At 43.5% G+C, this 17,370-nt stretch overlaps 1 protein-coding gene across 1 annotated transcript in view; it reads left to right on the forward strand.

Annotated features, from left to right (window-relative positions):
• Positions 1–17,370, forward strand: part of LOC139677320 (transcription initiation factor TFIID subunit 4-like) — a 156,050-nt gene that overhangs the window by 105,353 nt on the left and 33,327 nt on the right. The window contains exon 14 of the mRNA XM_071567169.1: positions 4,434–4,556. Within this exon, the coding sequence (XP_071423270.1) occupies positions 4,434–4,556 (123 nt within the window). The remainder of the gene's footprint in view (positions 1–4,433; positions 4,557–17,370) is intronic.

Raw genomic sequence — 17,370 nt, forward strand, 5'->3', positions numbered from 1 at the left:
CTGCTGTCGTTTACCATGGTGTGTACTGTAAAACCAGTACCAGAAACTGTATTGTGTGTTTGTCTGGTGCTTTGTACCTGGCAGCATAGTCCTTATTTGTATGAAATGAGTGATGTCTATTCATCCCACTGGGCTTGATTATAAGTGAGGCATGTAGTGGGGGAGGATCCTTGTCTGAAGAGCTTATGGCATGAATAGACAGCTGGGTGATGTGGGGTGAGAGGCACAGGGAGGTGAGGAGGAGGGTCTTGCCAGGATTCCGCAGTGTGGTGAATCAGAATTCACCCAGCTCCTTTGGCTCTGGCTGTTGGTCTCAGGTTCCCTGTCAGCTGCTGAATTACAGGTGCTGGAAAATCTTGTGCATTTGTCAAAAATCAGTATGTGATCTGAAGAGCTGTCTTTAGCTTTGCTCACTGCTTAAAAAGGAAAGGACAGAGAACCTGAGGAACAGGTGAGTGCCAAACCTTCTGCGCACTCTTGAAGCTGTTCCATGTTTTGTTGGTAGAACAGCACCAGACACTGCAGGTTTCAAGGTGAGGGCAGGATTTATCCCACTGTGGGGAATCTAGAGAAAAGGCATGATTTGTTTTTGATTTGTATATGCAAAAAAGAAAAGGAAAAGAGGCTGTGCTTGTACTGCATGTTGGAACAACCATGGCCCAGTGCAGCACAGGTAGGACAGAGCCAGGTGTTAGTTCCTGTGGCTTTGGAAATGAAATGGGAACTTTGGATAAGACACTCATATAATATTCATATAACCTTTGCATGATACCAGTTATCTCTTAGACTGCGTTGGTGACCTGCACCTCCCAGGAAATGAATCCTTACTCCAGTGCAGAATTTCTTACTCTGTGAAGCTCAACAACTTCGTCTGAGATCACTCTCAGCCAGTTGGCCCCCGCTTAAATATTCATCAGACTTCTGATAATTGTGATAACCCTTATAGGCTGGCAAGCATGGCAAATTAGCAAAAAGATGATTGATCTTTTTTTATATGCAGTTTTATCTTCAACCTTTCCTGGATATATGTTATACCATAGTAATAATTTCTTCTCTAAGGTATTTGCCAGTATCTGGATTTGCACATCTATTTACAGTTGCCTTGAAGCCTCATAATTACAATACAGCTGAAATGTCCATTTTCTTTCCCTGACTACAAATAGGGATCAATGGAATTTTAAATGACTGCTCAGGGGCTAGCTTCCTATGCTGACCTTTGTAAATGATTAGAGCTCCCCACTGCTGCCATCCCCCGTGAAAGGGTAAGCGGGCAGCAATGCCTAACTGGCATTTCATCTGGAACACAGCCAAAGAGAGCTGAGCTAAAAACCTAATAGGAGTTGGCAAAGAGAAGGATGTATAGACCTTTGCACTATTATTTAGAGATTGTTCTGCGTTTCTTTTTTGTGTTTAGGAAATTCTTTTATGCTGTAGGTGAGATATGTGGGTTTAGATGATGTTAAACTGGAGTTATTACAGTAACTGAAGTGGCAACAACATTTATGGCATAAAAATGTGAGAGATGGATTTTCAAACTCTGAATTACTGAATTCACTTTTTCTGAAGAATGTGAAAACATACAATGATTTGGGTTGGAAGGAAACTCAAAGCTCATCCAGTGCCACCCCCTGCCATGGGCAGGGACACCTCCCACCAGCCCAGGGTGCTCCAAACCCCGTCCAACCTGGCCTTGGACACTCTCAGGGCTGGGGCAGCCACAGCTTCTCTGGGCACCTGTGCCAGGCCCTGCCCACCCTCACAGGGAGGAATTTCTTCCTTGTGTCTAATGCAGATCCTCTCTGTTTGAAGCCATTTCCCCCTGTCCTGTCACTACATACCCTTGTAAAAAGTCCTTCTCCAGTGTTCTTGTAGGCCCCCTTTAGGTGCTGGAAGGCCACAGTGAGGTGTCTCCTGAGCCTTCTCTTTTCCAGGCTGAACAATCCCAATTCTCTCAGCCTTTCTTCATAGCAGAGCTGCTCCATCCTCTGATCATTGTGGTGCCTCCTTTGGACTCGCTCCATGTCCTTATTGTGTTGGTGGCTCCAGAGCTGGAGGCAGGTGGGTCTCACAAGGGTAGAGGGACAGAGACCCTTTCCTCACCTGCTGCCCACACTGTGGGATGAGCCCAGCATGTGGTTTGTTTCTTGGCTGCCAATGAGGTCATGTCAAACTCCTAACCCACCAATGCCCCCAGGTCTTTCTTGTCGGTACATTCCCCACCCAGCCTGTGTTTGTGCTTGGGAGTGCCCCAGCCCAGGGGCAGGTTTGCAGGGGCCCAGCTCTCCAACCTGTCCAGGACCCTCAGGGTGGCACAGCTGGGTGCTGGCAGCAGCCCGGGGGAGGTTGCCCCCACCCCACTGCCCCTGTGTCTCAAAGATGTGGTCCCAGTGCTGACCCTGAGGGACACCATTGTCACCATCAGCCACTGACTGCACTCAGGAAAGCCCCCGGGGGTGTTGGTTGGCAGCAGCTGAACATGAGCTCAGCTGTGCCCATGTGGCCCAGAAGCTCAAGGGCATCCTGGCTTGGACCAGAAACAGTGGGGCCAGCAGGACCAGGGCAGTGCCTTGTGCCCCCTGTGCTCCCTTTGGGGCCCTGGTGCAGCTGATGTGCCATTGCTGGGTGCAAGTCCTTTGTGCTGCTCTCCAGGTGCTCTCCATTCACCTGCAGCCCCTCCTCAGGTCTGGGATGTGCTGGCCTTGCCATGGTGGGATGGTTGGCATGGGCCTCCACCAGCACATGGGGTTCAAAGCCCTCCTTGGGGAGCTTGTGACCAAAGCTGCTCAGACATAATGCTTGGCCACAAATTGCTAACTGAACAAATCTGAAAAATGCACTAATAGGAGGCAGGAGTTGGACCTGCTCTTTCTGGGCAGAGGTGAATGGAGAAAAGTACTTTATACTGGCATTTTTTGTTTAAATCTTTTCTTTTAATGTCATCCAACACAGTTCAGACCCTGCTTGTATGTGCAGGTCACATGTGGGTAATGGCTGAGACACTTCTATCTATGGTCAGTTTTATTTTAATGAAGAATTGTGCCTGTATCATACAATGTTTTATTACCACCACTGAATTTCTTGAGGTGTTGCTGCTGAGGCAGGGACAAGTATGACATCAGTGGGATTAGAAAGTCAACACCTTCTCTTAATTTACTGAGGGATTTTGCCAACCCAAGGTTTTGAAATTAATAAGAATTGTTGCTAAGAGCTGTGATCACTTTTATCTAATGGAAAGAATATAATGTGTTACCCATTCAATTATTGGTGTGTGGTATTGGTGATCAGAATATTTAATAAAGTAAAAGTGTTCATGGGAGTGTGACACTTAACTCTCTGAAAGAACTATGCAGTTTACAGTGAAGATGCAATGTTGCCTCTCCTGTGCTGGCCAGAGTATTTTCTCATCTTTTCTGTAGCATGCTACAGCATTACACCATGCAGCTGGCAGGCTGTTGGATTCTTAGCTTCAAACTACTCAAATGTGTTCTTACCTAAAACCTAATCCCAGAAAGCAGCTTATATTTGAATTTGGTTTGTAGAGGTTTTGTGTCAGCATTATGTCCAACTGGTGTTTAGGCAGAGGTGTTTTATTAATTTAGATTTTTTAAAAGAAAATAACACGTGTATTTGAAAGATTCAAGTATATTTGAAATATTCAAGTATATTTGAAATAAATATGAGATTAAAAATGTTTTCTGAAGATTTGGACTGACATTTACATTCTTCATATCAGTCTTAAACTGGACATGTGTAGTTATTATTTAGTACTTGCTAAGGCAGTTTTTAATGAGAAGGATGGAGTTTCCAAAAACAGGTGAGTTATTTGGAAGCAGAAAAGTCACGAGAACTTCTGTATCTTCATTGTTCCTCTATGGCAAAGCTGCTAAAATGGTCCTTCTGGGAACAGCAAAGTGCTGTCAGGTAAAGTAAACAATAAATAACGTGGAGGAAAAAGGACACCACACGTCAGACCAGTGTGATTGAGTGAATGCCATTTATTACACACTGCACACGGTTTATACAGGGTTAAAGCTGCATTCTATTGGCTAAATTGAACCTCACACCATCTAGTTGCAAATCCCAATTGGTTATAATCCATATCTCACGAGTCCAATGTTTTGGTGAACTCATCCTGTTTTCAGGTACATCTCCGGCGTGGTGTGGGAAACCTGAGGAGTTCTCATGAGAAACCTCTGGGGAGTTGCTGAGAGCTCCCAGAGAGGGATTTCTCCTTTAACAATCCACAGCAGCTGTGGCCTTGATTATTCTTAGCTGCTTTCAGTGTCACAAGGTCTACATAGATCTGAATTGCTCACCTTTGATTTTTCTGTACCTACAGTCAGGGGTTGCTGGATTGTGACTCCTGCCTGCTGCTCCCAGGTTCTGCAGTGCCCCAGAGCCCGCACTAACCCGAGCTGTCTCTCCCTGTGCAGATGCAGCAGCAGGAGCTGGCACAGATGCGGCAGAGGGATGCCAACCTGACGGCCCTGGCAGCCATCGGGCCCCGGAAGAAGCGGAAGGTGGATGCCCCCGGGCTGCTCTCCATGGCAGGGGAGGTATGTGTGTGCTTGGGGAGCCATTCCTGCCTCCACACCCCAGGAATGGCCAGGGCTGCTCCGTGCTGAGGTTTGCAGTGGACTGTGGGACCTGCAAAGGCACATTTCTCAATTAGAAGGGCCCTGACTCCAGTTGATCTTGCCACAGTTAAAATGACATCTTCTCTTAGTTGTATTCTCAAGTGTAAACTTTCAGCAGATAATTAAAGGGTATTTTATATAGTTAAATATGAAGTGGAGGTCTTACACTACTCACTGGTTTGTCCTCGGTGTGATCTGAAGGGAAACAAAACAAAGGAGTAGGGCATGAAGAAGTATCCAGAAAACCATAACTGTAGTCATAGAGTTTGAACCAAGAGGTTGCAGTAGTACCAGTGTGTGGGGTTTGTGGCAAATGTGCCAACACTTCTTACAGAGTGTCAGGTTGTCCCCCTCACTGCCAAGATGAGCATATAATCATGCTAAATTGTATGAAACTTTAATGAGAACACTGTGCTCTAGAAGCAGAGTCATTTGTTTGCATGATTCTCTGTTAGATGGAGAAGTAGCTGCCCTGCACCATGGAATGCACAATCCCCCAGAGCCTGATGTGCAGTGCCCAAGGATGGGGTGGCACTGCCTTGGTGGCTGGGGAAGAGCCCTTGTTCTGCACAGATGCACGTGGGGGCTTTTGAAAGCTCTGCTCAGTCTGCACAGTGCAGACAGAGCAACTCTCTCTTTATATGCCTGTGCTGAGGAAAAGACAAACGTTTTGTTTTGAATAACTAAACTAACAGTTTTGGCTCAGGCATTTGACTGTCTGAATGCCAGGCACTTCTAAAGGCCTTTTTGTTTCCCATTTTGGGTAACTTTTATCTGACTTCTCTCTTTCCATGTGCTGAGATTGGTGCTAGGGAATTAACTAAGCTAGGAAAAGAAGTGGATCTTGTTTACATTCTAAAGTTGACTTAGGACTCCAGATATGTAGGAGGTGCTCCTGTTTCTGGTAAAATTAGTTTCAGACTGGGGGAGCTTCCCAGGTTTTGTATTGTTCTGTCACTCCCTCCCATTCAGTCTCCCTCCTTGTCTTAGGTTTGGTAAAGGATTTTGTCCTCCTCTATTTGGACGTGCAAGAAACCTCACTCCAACAGGCCAAAAGAAGCTTTCACTGGAAGCTCAAACTGGATAGTGATAGCTTTGGCTTTCACTCACTTAAAACTGATTTGAGCCTTCCAACAACACATGGATCCCTTCAGATTTTACCAAAAGTACATTCCCTGCTCGTCTTCACTTGACCAAGGGAATATTTTCTCCCAAGTGTCAGAATTTAATTTTTATTGTCTACTGGCCCATTTAAAAAAAAATGATCCTTTTGTAAGCTTGTATAGTTTGAGAAACAAAATTATGGTCACCTTCAGTGAAACATTTTATTGAGAGCTCTGCCTGAATGGGTTATGATGAAGAGCATCTCCTCATTCTGGTACAGTTCTCCACAGAAAGAGAAAGAAAGGTCTGTGACAAATTTCAAAGGGTTCTGGAGATTTTTGCTTCCTTTTCTTGCTTCTCTAGTATTGTTCAATTGGCAAATTATCCTTGAAGTTTTTGCCGATATGTGGATTTCCTGGAGCCATGACCTGTGTGCCAGTTCAGAGGGAATTGCTCCCATGCTCCTCTCCCAGCTTCTCACCATCCTGGTGTGCTGGTTTTAAAGGTAAACCTGGAGGAGAAGTGAACCCAACACAAAAGAGATTATGAGTTACAATTTAATAACAATATTACAATAAATGCAGTGGCACAAAGAGAAATTGGGTTTAACCCACAAAACCCAGCAGTGTAACCCAGCCCCCTGGGGCACAAACACAGGGGGGTTTGGTGGCCCCTGTGCTGAGCCCCACGTGGTTCCCCCCAGTCCAAAGGAAAAGGAGCTGAAAAACCTGTTGGTGCAGATGATGGCACAGTCTGGTGGAGAGTGGGGGGCTCCTCCTGTCGAGGATCTGCTCCTCCTCTGGATCCGATGAGTGGTCCCCAAAGGCCCCAAACCCCAAGGTTCCATCCCCTCAGGTGCAGGTGGGAGCCCCCAGTCCCTCCCCCAGGGCAGGGAGTTCCACTCTGGGGGATCTGACTCTGGCAGTCAGGGGGGATTTTGGAATTGTTGCTGGCCCATCAGCAGAGCTGAGCCCTCAGGTGGGTGTGGAGGTGCCAAGGAGTCCCTGCAGGGGAGTTCTCCCATCTCCTCTGCCAGGCTTCTTTCCCAGCCAGCTCCCAACCTGAGGGCTCAGCTGTGCCCTGGGCAGCTGCTGCCAATGGGCCATTGGGAACAGTTCCTGGGCAATGGCAGAGAGGCTTCAGAATGCCCAGCTTTGGTCACACCCACACAGGGATAAACTGGTCCCAGCTTGCTGAACTAAGACAGCTGGCCAGCTGACAGAGCTGATGCCTGGCTGCAAGCTGATTTCCAGCTCTTGGGTCCTGTCTCTGCCTTGTTCATGCCTTTGCTGGGCAGCACCACCTGAAGTGCTGCAGAAGCTGCAGCACACGAGTTGGCTGCAGAAACTGCCTTTTTGTGGTTCTCCTGAGCCTACTGGGGCTGCCATGCAGAAATAAACTCAACTCCTCCAAAATGTTGCACTGTAAAAGGTACTGGAATGTCGTATTGTTTGTGTAGGACTGTCTTATATCTCTTCTTTGGGTTTCTGGGGATTATAAACGTTGTTATGAGACTGTTGTGGTGCTGCCATCCCCTAAGCCCAGTTCCACCCTCAGCTGTCTGACCTCCACTGTGCTCGATGACACCGATTTCTCTGAGCAATTTCTAAGCTGCTTAAAGCCCTTGCTGCTGATAATCTCTGCTTGCAAGGTCTGACTTGGCCACAGCTTCCTTGGCCTGCCGGGTTTTTTTAGTCAAAATACTCAGATTTTGCATCAAAGTTGCTCATCTCCTCATTAATCTTTTTTGACTTACGTGTCTGCTTTTGTTGCAGCTGAGACACTGCACGTTTGCTGATCCAGAGAGAAATCATTCCATGATTTGTAAAATTCCAGCATGTTACATTTCTTTCCTTTTTTGAATTAACTCTTGTTGGGTATTTTACTTGGTTGCATTGGCCATTTTTCAAAGAGAAGTGTTGGGTTTCAGTCCAGCTTCTTGTTTTAACAGAAGTACCAGCTCACAGTTTCTCTTTGGAAATCAGATCTTTTTACTAATACCCTTTTGATCTGAGCAGGAGGTCAATTTAGGGAGCACTGATGGGTATTCTGTTTAAGATAAAAAGTTGCTGAAAAAGCTTAGTGTTTCAGTGTTCAAGTACTGATTGTTGTACAGAGAGAAATAGCTCTTCTACAGCTTTTATAAACGTGAAAAGGCTTGTGCTCATCGTTGCCAATATTCTCCACCAGCACTTTTTTCCTTTAAACTTGTTCTCTGTCTCCCATTGCCAGGGTTAATTTGGACTTCTTTGCTCCTTTTCAAGCCACAGCTAAATAGTGTTTTTTTTTTTTTGGATGGCAGGATTATTGTAGCTTATCAAGACCAGGCTCATCATTTGTCTTTCCTGTACTAGTACAGCTATTTTTTTATTACTTTTACTTGGGGATGTGGAAAACCAGTAGTTTTGGGGTGGGATTATTTTTACATGTTTTTTTTTTTATATTTGCTTCTACATGCAACCACATCAAACTGCCCTTCCAAAAAATGGGCAAGAATCCTTTCTAGCCAAGGGGATGAGCCAGGGATGTTGTGAAGGGACACTGCCCTGATGTGTGGCCAGTTGCAGGCTGTGGTCCCTGTCCCTGTCCCCAGCAGGGCATCCCTGCCCTTTCCCTTTGCCTGGCCCTGCCTCATGTTGTACCCTGGGCTAACCCATTTCCATTTGATAAATAAGAAAGAAGACTAAGCTAACAACAATCAAAAGGGAGCAGTTCCTGCTCAGCTTGTTGAAGTAGTTTGGCCTAGAGCCCAGTGAGCACTGGAAAGGGAAGAACAGCGAGGCAGAGGCAGCAAACGTGAGATCACCTACACTTCATTTGCTTCCCTTTTAGTACCTTTCTTGTCTTCTTGTATTTCAGATGATCTGCTGCAAACAGCAGCAGCAGCTCATCAGTTATTCAGCCTGCTTGTTATTATAATGTGGTTTAGATCAAGAGTGAAAGAGAGGGGTAAAGACAAGCAAGATACCTTTGGAAGGATTCAGCTTCTCTGCCTTGCAGAGTTGAAAATATTGCATTTGCAGGATTTTTTAGAGACTTCTCATTTATTTCATAGCAAAATTTATTGGAAAATGTCTTACAGAGTTACAGTTTTTTGGAATTAAAAGTGTGATTGGCAAGTTAGGTATCCACCAGTGCTGAGCACGGACAGAGGGAGGGCAGAGGGTCACCTCGACACGTGCCAATACACAGCACAGCAACCACTTCAGCTCCTTGGGGAGCATCCTCAGGCACCTCCCATGGCACATTAAACAGACTAAGTTTTGACTTGCCTTTGGTTACCTCAGCTGCTTTTTGTTTGATTTCAAATCCGTTCAGTTCACATTTTCAATGTTTTTTTCTTGAACTGTGAGGCTTTTAAAGAGTTAGGATTCAAATTTGGTTCTGTTTATGAAATAGGTATTTTCATGTAATTTTAAGAGTTAGAGCTTTAAGAAAAGGATTGACCATTGCCAGACTGGGTCAGGTGGGTTTATGAACTAAATATTTGAGTAGTGCTAAGGTGGAATGAATGCAGAATTTCTGTATTTCCTTATTATTATGGAATTACAGTGTAGAAGTTAAATGCAAATATTTTCTGTATTTAATAACAATAATTATTATTAAATAATTTTCTTTTTCATCGAGACCTATGGCTAGTATCCCAAAATACATAAATACAGAGTATCTGTTTGAAATATCTGAGGGTATAATTTGTTTAAATATCAAGTGAAAGCCCTCTCCTGGTACTTGCTGGCACAGATGGTTCTTGAATACTGAGCTTCCAAAGGCAGCTTCAGGGCTGGTTCAGTGAATCACCACTTATTGAAGACAGTCATTTTAGGGATAAGAAAAAACCCTGTTTCTCACAGCAGAAGAGCAGTCATCTCAAGAATGTGCAGCAAACTATCCCAAGCACCATCCTTCAGAATGTGCAGGACCATATGTTGGGCAGTGCTCAAGGGAGAGCTGACACTCTGTGTGTTTTCTCAGCCATTATATTAGTCAGGAAGGATAATGTTCTTGCAGACCTGGAAAGTCCCAAAACTACAGTTAAAACAGTGATGTTTTGTGTAGAGAAAAGATAATTACTGAAGTGATTGTGAAATGTGTTCCAGGTACGAGGCACCACATCTTTTAATTAAATTAATCTAAAAGATGGTTTGAGTATTTTAATGCTGTTTTGTGTTTAGGTTTTGTATAAAACATGATTAAGATTCTGGTTTAAGACTTGGGAATCTGTTATACCACAGGCTTCCAAATGCAAACACAGAGAAGTTACTTAATACTCCTCTCTCTCAGGTCTTTGTGCTATTGGTAACTCCTGATTTCTAAGTGAGAATGTAAGGATGGATTCATGACTATTTAAGAAGCACTTGGATACTGTGACATAGTTGGAAAAAACTGCTTTTGATTGCAGTCTCTTTTTAGTTACCCAGTACTGAAGGTCATTAATTAATTTGCACCATTTCAGCAGGCATTCTCACTTCATCCTGGGTTATCCACAGACATTTCTGCACCACCTGCAATTATTCCTCAAATTGGTTGTCAATATTTTAAAAATATGAAGAAGAATCAATACTGGGTAATTTGGTCTTTGGAATGGGTCAGACATGAGCTGTGTCTTGGCAAACCTGGCCTGGTTTCCTGCCTTTCTTGCCCTTTGAAGCACACAGAGATGTGCAGTGTGTCCTGCAGAAGTCTCTGTTGCAGAGGGGTGTGTGTTGGCTTCTCTCCAAGGTATCTCCTCAGCGAGGATCACACATTCAGAGGTTCATTCATCACCAATACATCCAGCAAACTGCTTCTGACACATCTAAAAGAACCAGAACCAATGAGCAGTCCTTTATTTGGGGGGTAAACAGCACTCACTGGCGTTGCCATTCTCGTAGCAAATCCTTAGGCTGTTCCCTCACCCTTCTGGAACTAAAGTTAATTTTATGGCATCCACTTCCAAAGATCCTTGGAACAACTTGTTCAACAGCTCAAGTCCCAGCTTGGTCTTCACAGCTGGCTCTTGATAAACTGCTTCTTGTTTAAAGTGGTCAAGGCATGTTTAGGAAGCACTGGAGTCTGAGGATCCTTCACACTGGCTGAGCCTAAGCTGTCTCTGAGAGCAGATCTCATAGACCAGGACACCTCTGGCAACCAGTTCAAGAAGTTGAAGTTGGCTTTTTGTGCTTTTTAAGCCTGTAGACTGAGAGCAGAGCAGGAGGAATTGGTCTGATTTATTTATCATTGTCTTTTCAAGCACTCTTTGCTCCTCCATGTGTCACTGCCATGCAGGGTTATCTCAGCCCTGTGTTGGTGTGGGAGGTCACTGCTGCCCACAGTCAGAATTCCACCTGGGGCTTCCCAAAGCTACCAGTTAAATGTATGGGTTGGGATTTTCAAGGAGACAGAAGAAAGGAGTCTGTCCATACTTTTTTTTATGGAATTACATGCAAACTACTTTATGAATCTTTGAAAATCTCAAGTTTTGCTTTAACGTCTGTGGCTTGTACTTCCTGCTTTCAAAATCAAATAAATGCTAAAATAGTCCACAAGAAATGTGTTAATTCCTACTGGAAAATCAGTCTTTTGAAACACTATATAAATGTTACTCTAGTTAATAATTGTACCTATTTTTCTTAAATAAGTGGGATTTCAATTTAAAAATCAATTGCCCCAATGATGAATTTTCATTTTTAGAAATTTAATTTCAAACTGTCTTTTAGCCCATAATGAACACAGACTCTTTTTTTCAGAATCTGGGTTTTATTTTGTGAAACAAGACTTGTGAACATTCCTCTACTGCATCTTACAGACTTAGCAGTAAGAACGTGGAAGGCATTAAAGATGATGGATAGTGCTGTGTTTACATTGATGATTAATAATTGCAATCTGGAGTGAAAGTGCAGAAATGCACTTTGTGCCTGGTGCAGGCAGTGAGTCAGGAGGCGGCAGAGCAGCTTTGCAGGGATCTCAGCTGACAGGGGGGCAGAGCCAGGCAGCAGTGCCAGGAAGCAGCAATGGCTCTGTGCCAGGCAAAACATTCCTTCTCCCTCGCAGAACAGGTTTGCAAAGTGTGTGTGTGTGCCTTTGATCTGGGGAACACAAAATATTCTGACAGAGGTTCACTGGTTCTGATCGTTTCTCCTTATTGGCCAGCACAAATTTGATTTTTACTTCATTTGCAGATGGAAATAGTTGATCCCATGTTGATGTAACATACAGGAGGAGACCATGAGAGCATTTCTCTCTCTGCTTTCCAAAGCTTTCTTACTTCTTTCTTACTTAAATAGTGATTTATTACTTTTTGTTTGTTTGTTTTTGCAATGGAAATCCTCCTTCTTGGTTACAAAAGGAAAAAAAGACCGTATTTTTGAAAAGAAAATAATTTTAGCAATGTGATAATATTAAATACAACTGTTTTATTTATGGGTACTTTATAAATATAGTGTGTGCAGCTTATTAGCTTGGAAAATGAGAACTTGGCACAGTGACTTTGGAGCAGTTAATGGTTCATCCATTATTTGCCAGTCCCTGTGTGGGTCAGCTGCTGTTCCTGGGAAGGTGCTTTCCCTGCACGGGCTCCCTGAGGATGAGGGGACAGAGGGGGTCAGAGCTTCCTTTTTGTCTGGGCTTGGTTTGGGGGTGAGTTTGCTCTATTTTCAGTTGTCTTCACTGTTGGTCTCCCTGATTTTCAGACACTGAAGGATAAAATCCATTTTGCAGCCTCTGTTTTTCTGACACCTGTAATTACAGAATTTTTCTTTCTTCTGGCTAAATAGAACTGGTAAGACTAAGAGAGAGTCTGGAAGGGTCTGGCTGAGGGTCTGCCCATTGACTTCAGAAGGTAAAGCCCAAGGTGCTGTGACATTTTTTAGATGTCAGTGAAAATAATTTTTAAAACCTGACCAAAAAATTTTCAAGGTGTAACTTTTCAACATACACATGGAAAAAATGATACCTGTGCCTGAAAGTGTCCATGTTTGCCATTTAAGTGATCCTTCTCCAGAGGAGTCAGACAAATCATCAGGTTAATTTCCTTTTCCCTTCCATCCTATTCAATGCCAGGTACATTTTGTGGAATAATTTTTTTCCTTTCTGCCTAAAAATTCTGTACTGAAGCTAAGGTTTGGAAAAAATCTAAAAAACATGAAATGTATGAAGATGCCCATTTTTGGATATTTTCAGCCTGATTCTTTTATAGGAAGCCAAGTGATGTATTGGTCAGACAGAGAGTGACAATTAAGGTAACATTTTTAGTTTACCCTGAGCCTTTAGGCAAACAGTCTTGAACTTCAAGGGAATACAGTTGGCAGCTTCTAATGTAAACACCCTACCCAGGAGTACTGAACAGAACTTATTATTATTATTTCACCTGATGCCAAGTGTAGAACCAAACCATTGTCCAAGCTGAGTGTCCCTTAAAGGGATCTTCCCAGGCTGCAGCTGAATGTGGCCTCACAACATGCTGGTGATAAAAAGTAGAGGTTCTTGAATTAAAAGGAAAGCAAAAATAAAACACAGCCTGACAGAGAAACGTTTAATTCAGAACTTGCTGTGTTATTATGTGTACTAAAAAATTATCCCTTCATTTTAAGTAGTCCCAATTGAAAACAAGCTCAGTGTGCAAAAAAGAAAAATGAAAACAGGCCTTTCATGGTCTGCTGTTTCCATCTGCAGCTCTTCCAAGATCTTCCTGTCAATCAGAATGTTTTCTGTATCAGTTTGTGAGTGTTCCATGTGTGCATATTGTATGGACATGCACAAAAGTCAGGTCCCTGCTACAGGTTTCCTGAGTCATGTCATCCTGAAGTGACACAATATCAGCAGTTTGTGGTGCAGGCAAATTTACTGTGAGCAACTTTGCTGTTCAGGGAACATGATGTGTTTTTAATCTCTGTGATCTATTCTGAATTTTAAGAGTATTTTGAGGCAGCACTTGTTTAATTTGGAAGTGAAAGCTCACACTTCTTGCACATGTGTTGGCCAATCTCTCAGTGTCCACATTCCTCTCTGAGAATTTGGCTGAAATTTGCCAGTGATAGAATCAGAGGGGGGGCTCAAATATTTAACCCTTGAGCTGAAAGGAGCTTTGTGCAGTCTGTGCCAGGGGACAGGAGCACGTGCCCTGCACACCCTCCCTGGGCAGGGGCCATGGGTGGCACAGCTGGGCCACAGCAGCTCGGGGAGCTCCAGACCTGCAGGGACATGTGCACAGGCTCCACTTGGAGCAGGGCTTGGTTTGTTTGAAGTCAGTAATGCTCGTGTAGAACATTAATTACCTGCAGGAAGCTTTATGTGTGCCTCGGTGTTCCTGTCAATCTGTGTCTCTCCTGCTGCATCCACTCAGCTTTGCTAACCCGTGGCTGCTTCTGATGGAGGAAAAGGCTTGATTTTCTCTTTTCTTTTTTCCTGAGTTTTCTTCCTACAAGTTGGCACATTTCATGCTTTTGAGAAGTCCCACCCTATCTGACCACGGAGGTCTTTGGGGCTGTCAGTGTGTGTTAAATGCAGGTTTAGGAAGTTTCCCGATGTGTCTTCGATATTACAGGCAGCATTTTACTTTCAAAGAAATAATGCAGCTAAAATAGCTGATAGTGGGATCTTCATCTTGGTGTTCCTTTTGTTCCATGCTCTGTTCTAGTGAGTGACTGGGAAAAAAGGGGTTTTTTGTTTTTGTTTCGCCTGGAGTCAAACAGGAGCATGCTGGTTAAAGGGATTCTGTGGGGGCTGGAGGGAGCCTGAGGGGACTGGGAGAGACATCCACCACCAGCAGCCTGTCTGTTCTGGCTAATTATAGCCAGGGCACTGTTTACTTTGGTGCTGTACTCCTTATTTATTAGTTCCTTGGTTCCTGCTTGCCTTGCAGTGCAGGCTGGCAGCCAGTCCCTGCAGGGAGGGAGGGAGGGCAGCACTGCAGCTCCAGCCCTGGCAGCCCTCCTGGCACTGCTGGGCTCTGGGTGCTTCAGCACAGGCAAAAAGGGAAGCAGAGAGGTTAAAAAAATAGCAGCAATTTAAGGAAATTTTCTCCAGTCTAGAGGGACTGCGGTGATAAAATTATCATGAGTGTCTCCAGGACTTGTCAGTCAAACTGGTTTTTTCCCTCCTTTTCCTCCTGTCTTTGAAGCAAAACCTCACTTTGTTGGCCTGTGTGAAGTTACACGGATTTGAATAAAATTATGGTCTTTATGGCTTTTTAACTGGCACCACTTTGCAGGAATCTGGAGTTGGTTTCAGGGGGCAGTTTCAGTGACTGGTGAGTTCATTACAGAGCACTTTTCCAGACATGGCTGGAGACACACACACACTTCACAGTGTCAAAAACCAAGGTAAGTTATTATAAACGTAGGTGCTGCAGCAAACCTGGTGTCACTGACTTCATTCCTCTGTTTGTAGTACTCTGGGTATAATAATTACCTCAGCAAACACAGGACAAAGAACAGCAGTGTTGTACCTGGAGGTGGGTGAAGAGAATGAGGAGATTTTCTGCAGCTGGGTTTGAGAAGGTGTCACAGATAGTGATTTCCATCCTTTAGCAGCATGGAAACAGTGTTGGCCCGTGCTGCCATTAGCAAGAAAAGAGATAATCCTCCAGTCTTTTTGAGCATGACAGTCTCTTGCAAAGCCAAAGAGCTGAACCTCTGTGGTGGACCAATTACTGAACAATTTAGAGGATGCTCTCTTAGAAAAAAGTTCCATAAGAAAGGCAAAGTTTCCATCTGCAGAGGAGAAGGGAGGGAGTACAAGGAGCACAACAGGTTAAACAGCCTTGGCCAAAGCAGTGAGTTCCCTGAGGCAGAGCAGCATCTCTAATCAGTGGTAGTGGTACTGGCTCTGAGGGGAGGGAAATTCAGGCTGGTGCTCTCATGTAACATTAAAAAGGACAAGCAGTCTGTCGGGGGAAACAGTCACTGGTGTGGGATTTCTTCTCTTGATCAAAAAGACAGCAGAGTGCAGCCTGCTGCATCCACAGGGAGGGGCTGGCACAGGGCAGTTTGTTCCCAGGCCATATCCCTGCCCTGGGATACATTTTTCCCAATCCATAAAAGAGGCCACCTACTTTTCTCTCTTTAGCAAGGTTTTGTTAATCCCTTGGGTTTTTTTTCTAAATTTGTTTTCATACTTTTGCTATTACAATTTAAAAAAGCAACTTCAAGAAACATCTTTACAAAGCAAAAGGTGAGCTGTATCTGATGGACTGGGAAGACATGCCTGGTGCTTTTCTCCAAAGCCAAAATTAATTTCCTTGTCTCTGTAAATAATTTTTATGAATAGCATCCAATTGCAATACACTGAAGCTCAATTAAAGGAGGGAAGAGGAATCAAAGTGCAGTCTGCTCCACTCCTGCCCACAGACACCACTGACAGCCAGAAGTGTGGGGCTTTTTGGTAAAATTTGTGCTGCCAGAAAATTCTTTTATCAAAAGTCTGTAACCTCAGCTGTGCAGGTACAGTGAGCTGGGATGAATTTGATGCTGCTTTGACTCCACTCTTACCTTCCTAAGTGACAGAACAATGAGGAACTGCATGTTCCTGGCATTGATGTCAAAGCAACAGGCCAGTGATGTTAGGAAAAAACATACATCAAGATTTCAAGGATTCTTTTCATTTCATAATATTCCATAAATAAATTAGAATCAATGTGGAGGGCCTTTGAGAAGAAAATTAAAAGAGAAGGTAGGGTTTGTGTCTCTGAAGAAACTGTAAATAAAAATTGCATGTTTGGAAATATTTGGCATCAGTGTCTTATGTCTTGATTGAGAAAGCACAAGAAAAATTATCTTATTTACTTCAAGAAGTACTTTGAGTGTGAATCTTCAATTAGTTATTCCTTAGCATTGTGAAATGTTCTTTATTTTGATGAGCTTCCCTGCAGTGGGACAAGTTCTGTGGCATCTCTTGGTTAAGGACAAGGAGAATCACAACAGGTACTTTGATTCCACCCCAGATCATCAGTGTCAGTTTCGAGCACATCAGTGTCCAAGTCACTTCAGCAATAATAATAATAATAATAATTAAATACTAAATAAATAAATAATGTAATAATTTTAGCAAACTCCTGACCAGGAACATCCAGAGTGAAGTCTGAAAGGAACAGGCTGAATCAAACCTGTAGATCTGTACATTGTGTATTTCTGGTTGAGATCTGATCACTTTGCAGCAATTAATGGAAGTTAAGATTGCTTAATGAACATTTTAATGCTTTCCAGTTGACATTGTTGGTAGGTGCTGAAGACTCCCATCTTCCAAGTGTCCTCAGAAGTTTCCACCTACGTGTAGTTTGTGGCCCATGAGTTGATGTTATTCCCACATAGTATTTATTTTAGCTATAGTGATTAATAAGTCAGTTTGACCTTTTGGGGTTTCTTTTCTAGAGTGCCATATATAAAGAAATGTAATGTAATCCATAATTCAGCTTGTGCAGCCTGTGTTGAGCTGTAAATCCTGGTTGGTCTGCAGTCAGATGCATTTTTTATACTAGATCTACTGGGATAGAAGGTTTTGTGGGCTTCACACAACTTTTAAAAGGTTATATATTGCCTTTTAAGTCATTTGTCCTGGTAGTGATGAAGACCAATTACTTTTACCATAATTTCCTATATTTCTGCCCTTACTGTCTAAGTATTACATAGTGCTGTGGTAGATTTATTAAGTTGTC

Source organism: Pithys albifrons, chromosome 12, assembly GCF_047495875.1.
Source record: "Pithys albifrons albifrons isolate INPA30051 chromosome 12, PitAlb_v1, whole genome shotgun sequence".
Lineage (NCBI taxonomy): Eukaryota > Metazoa > Chordata > Aves > Passeriformes > Thamnophilidae > Pithys > Pithys albifrons.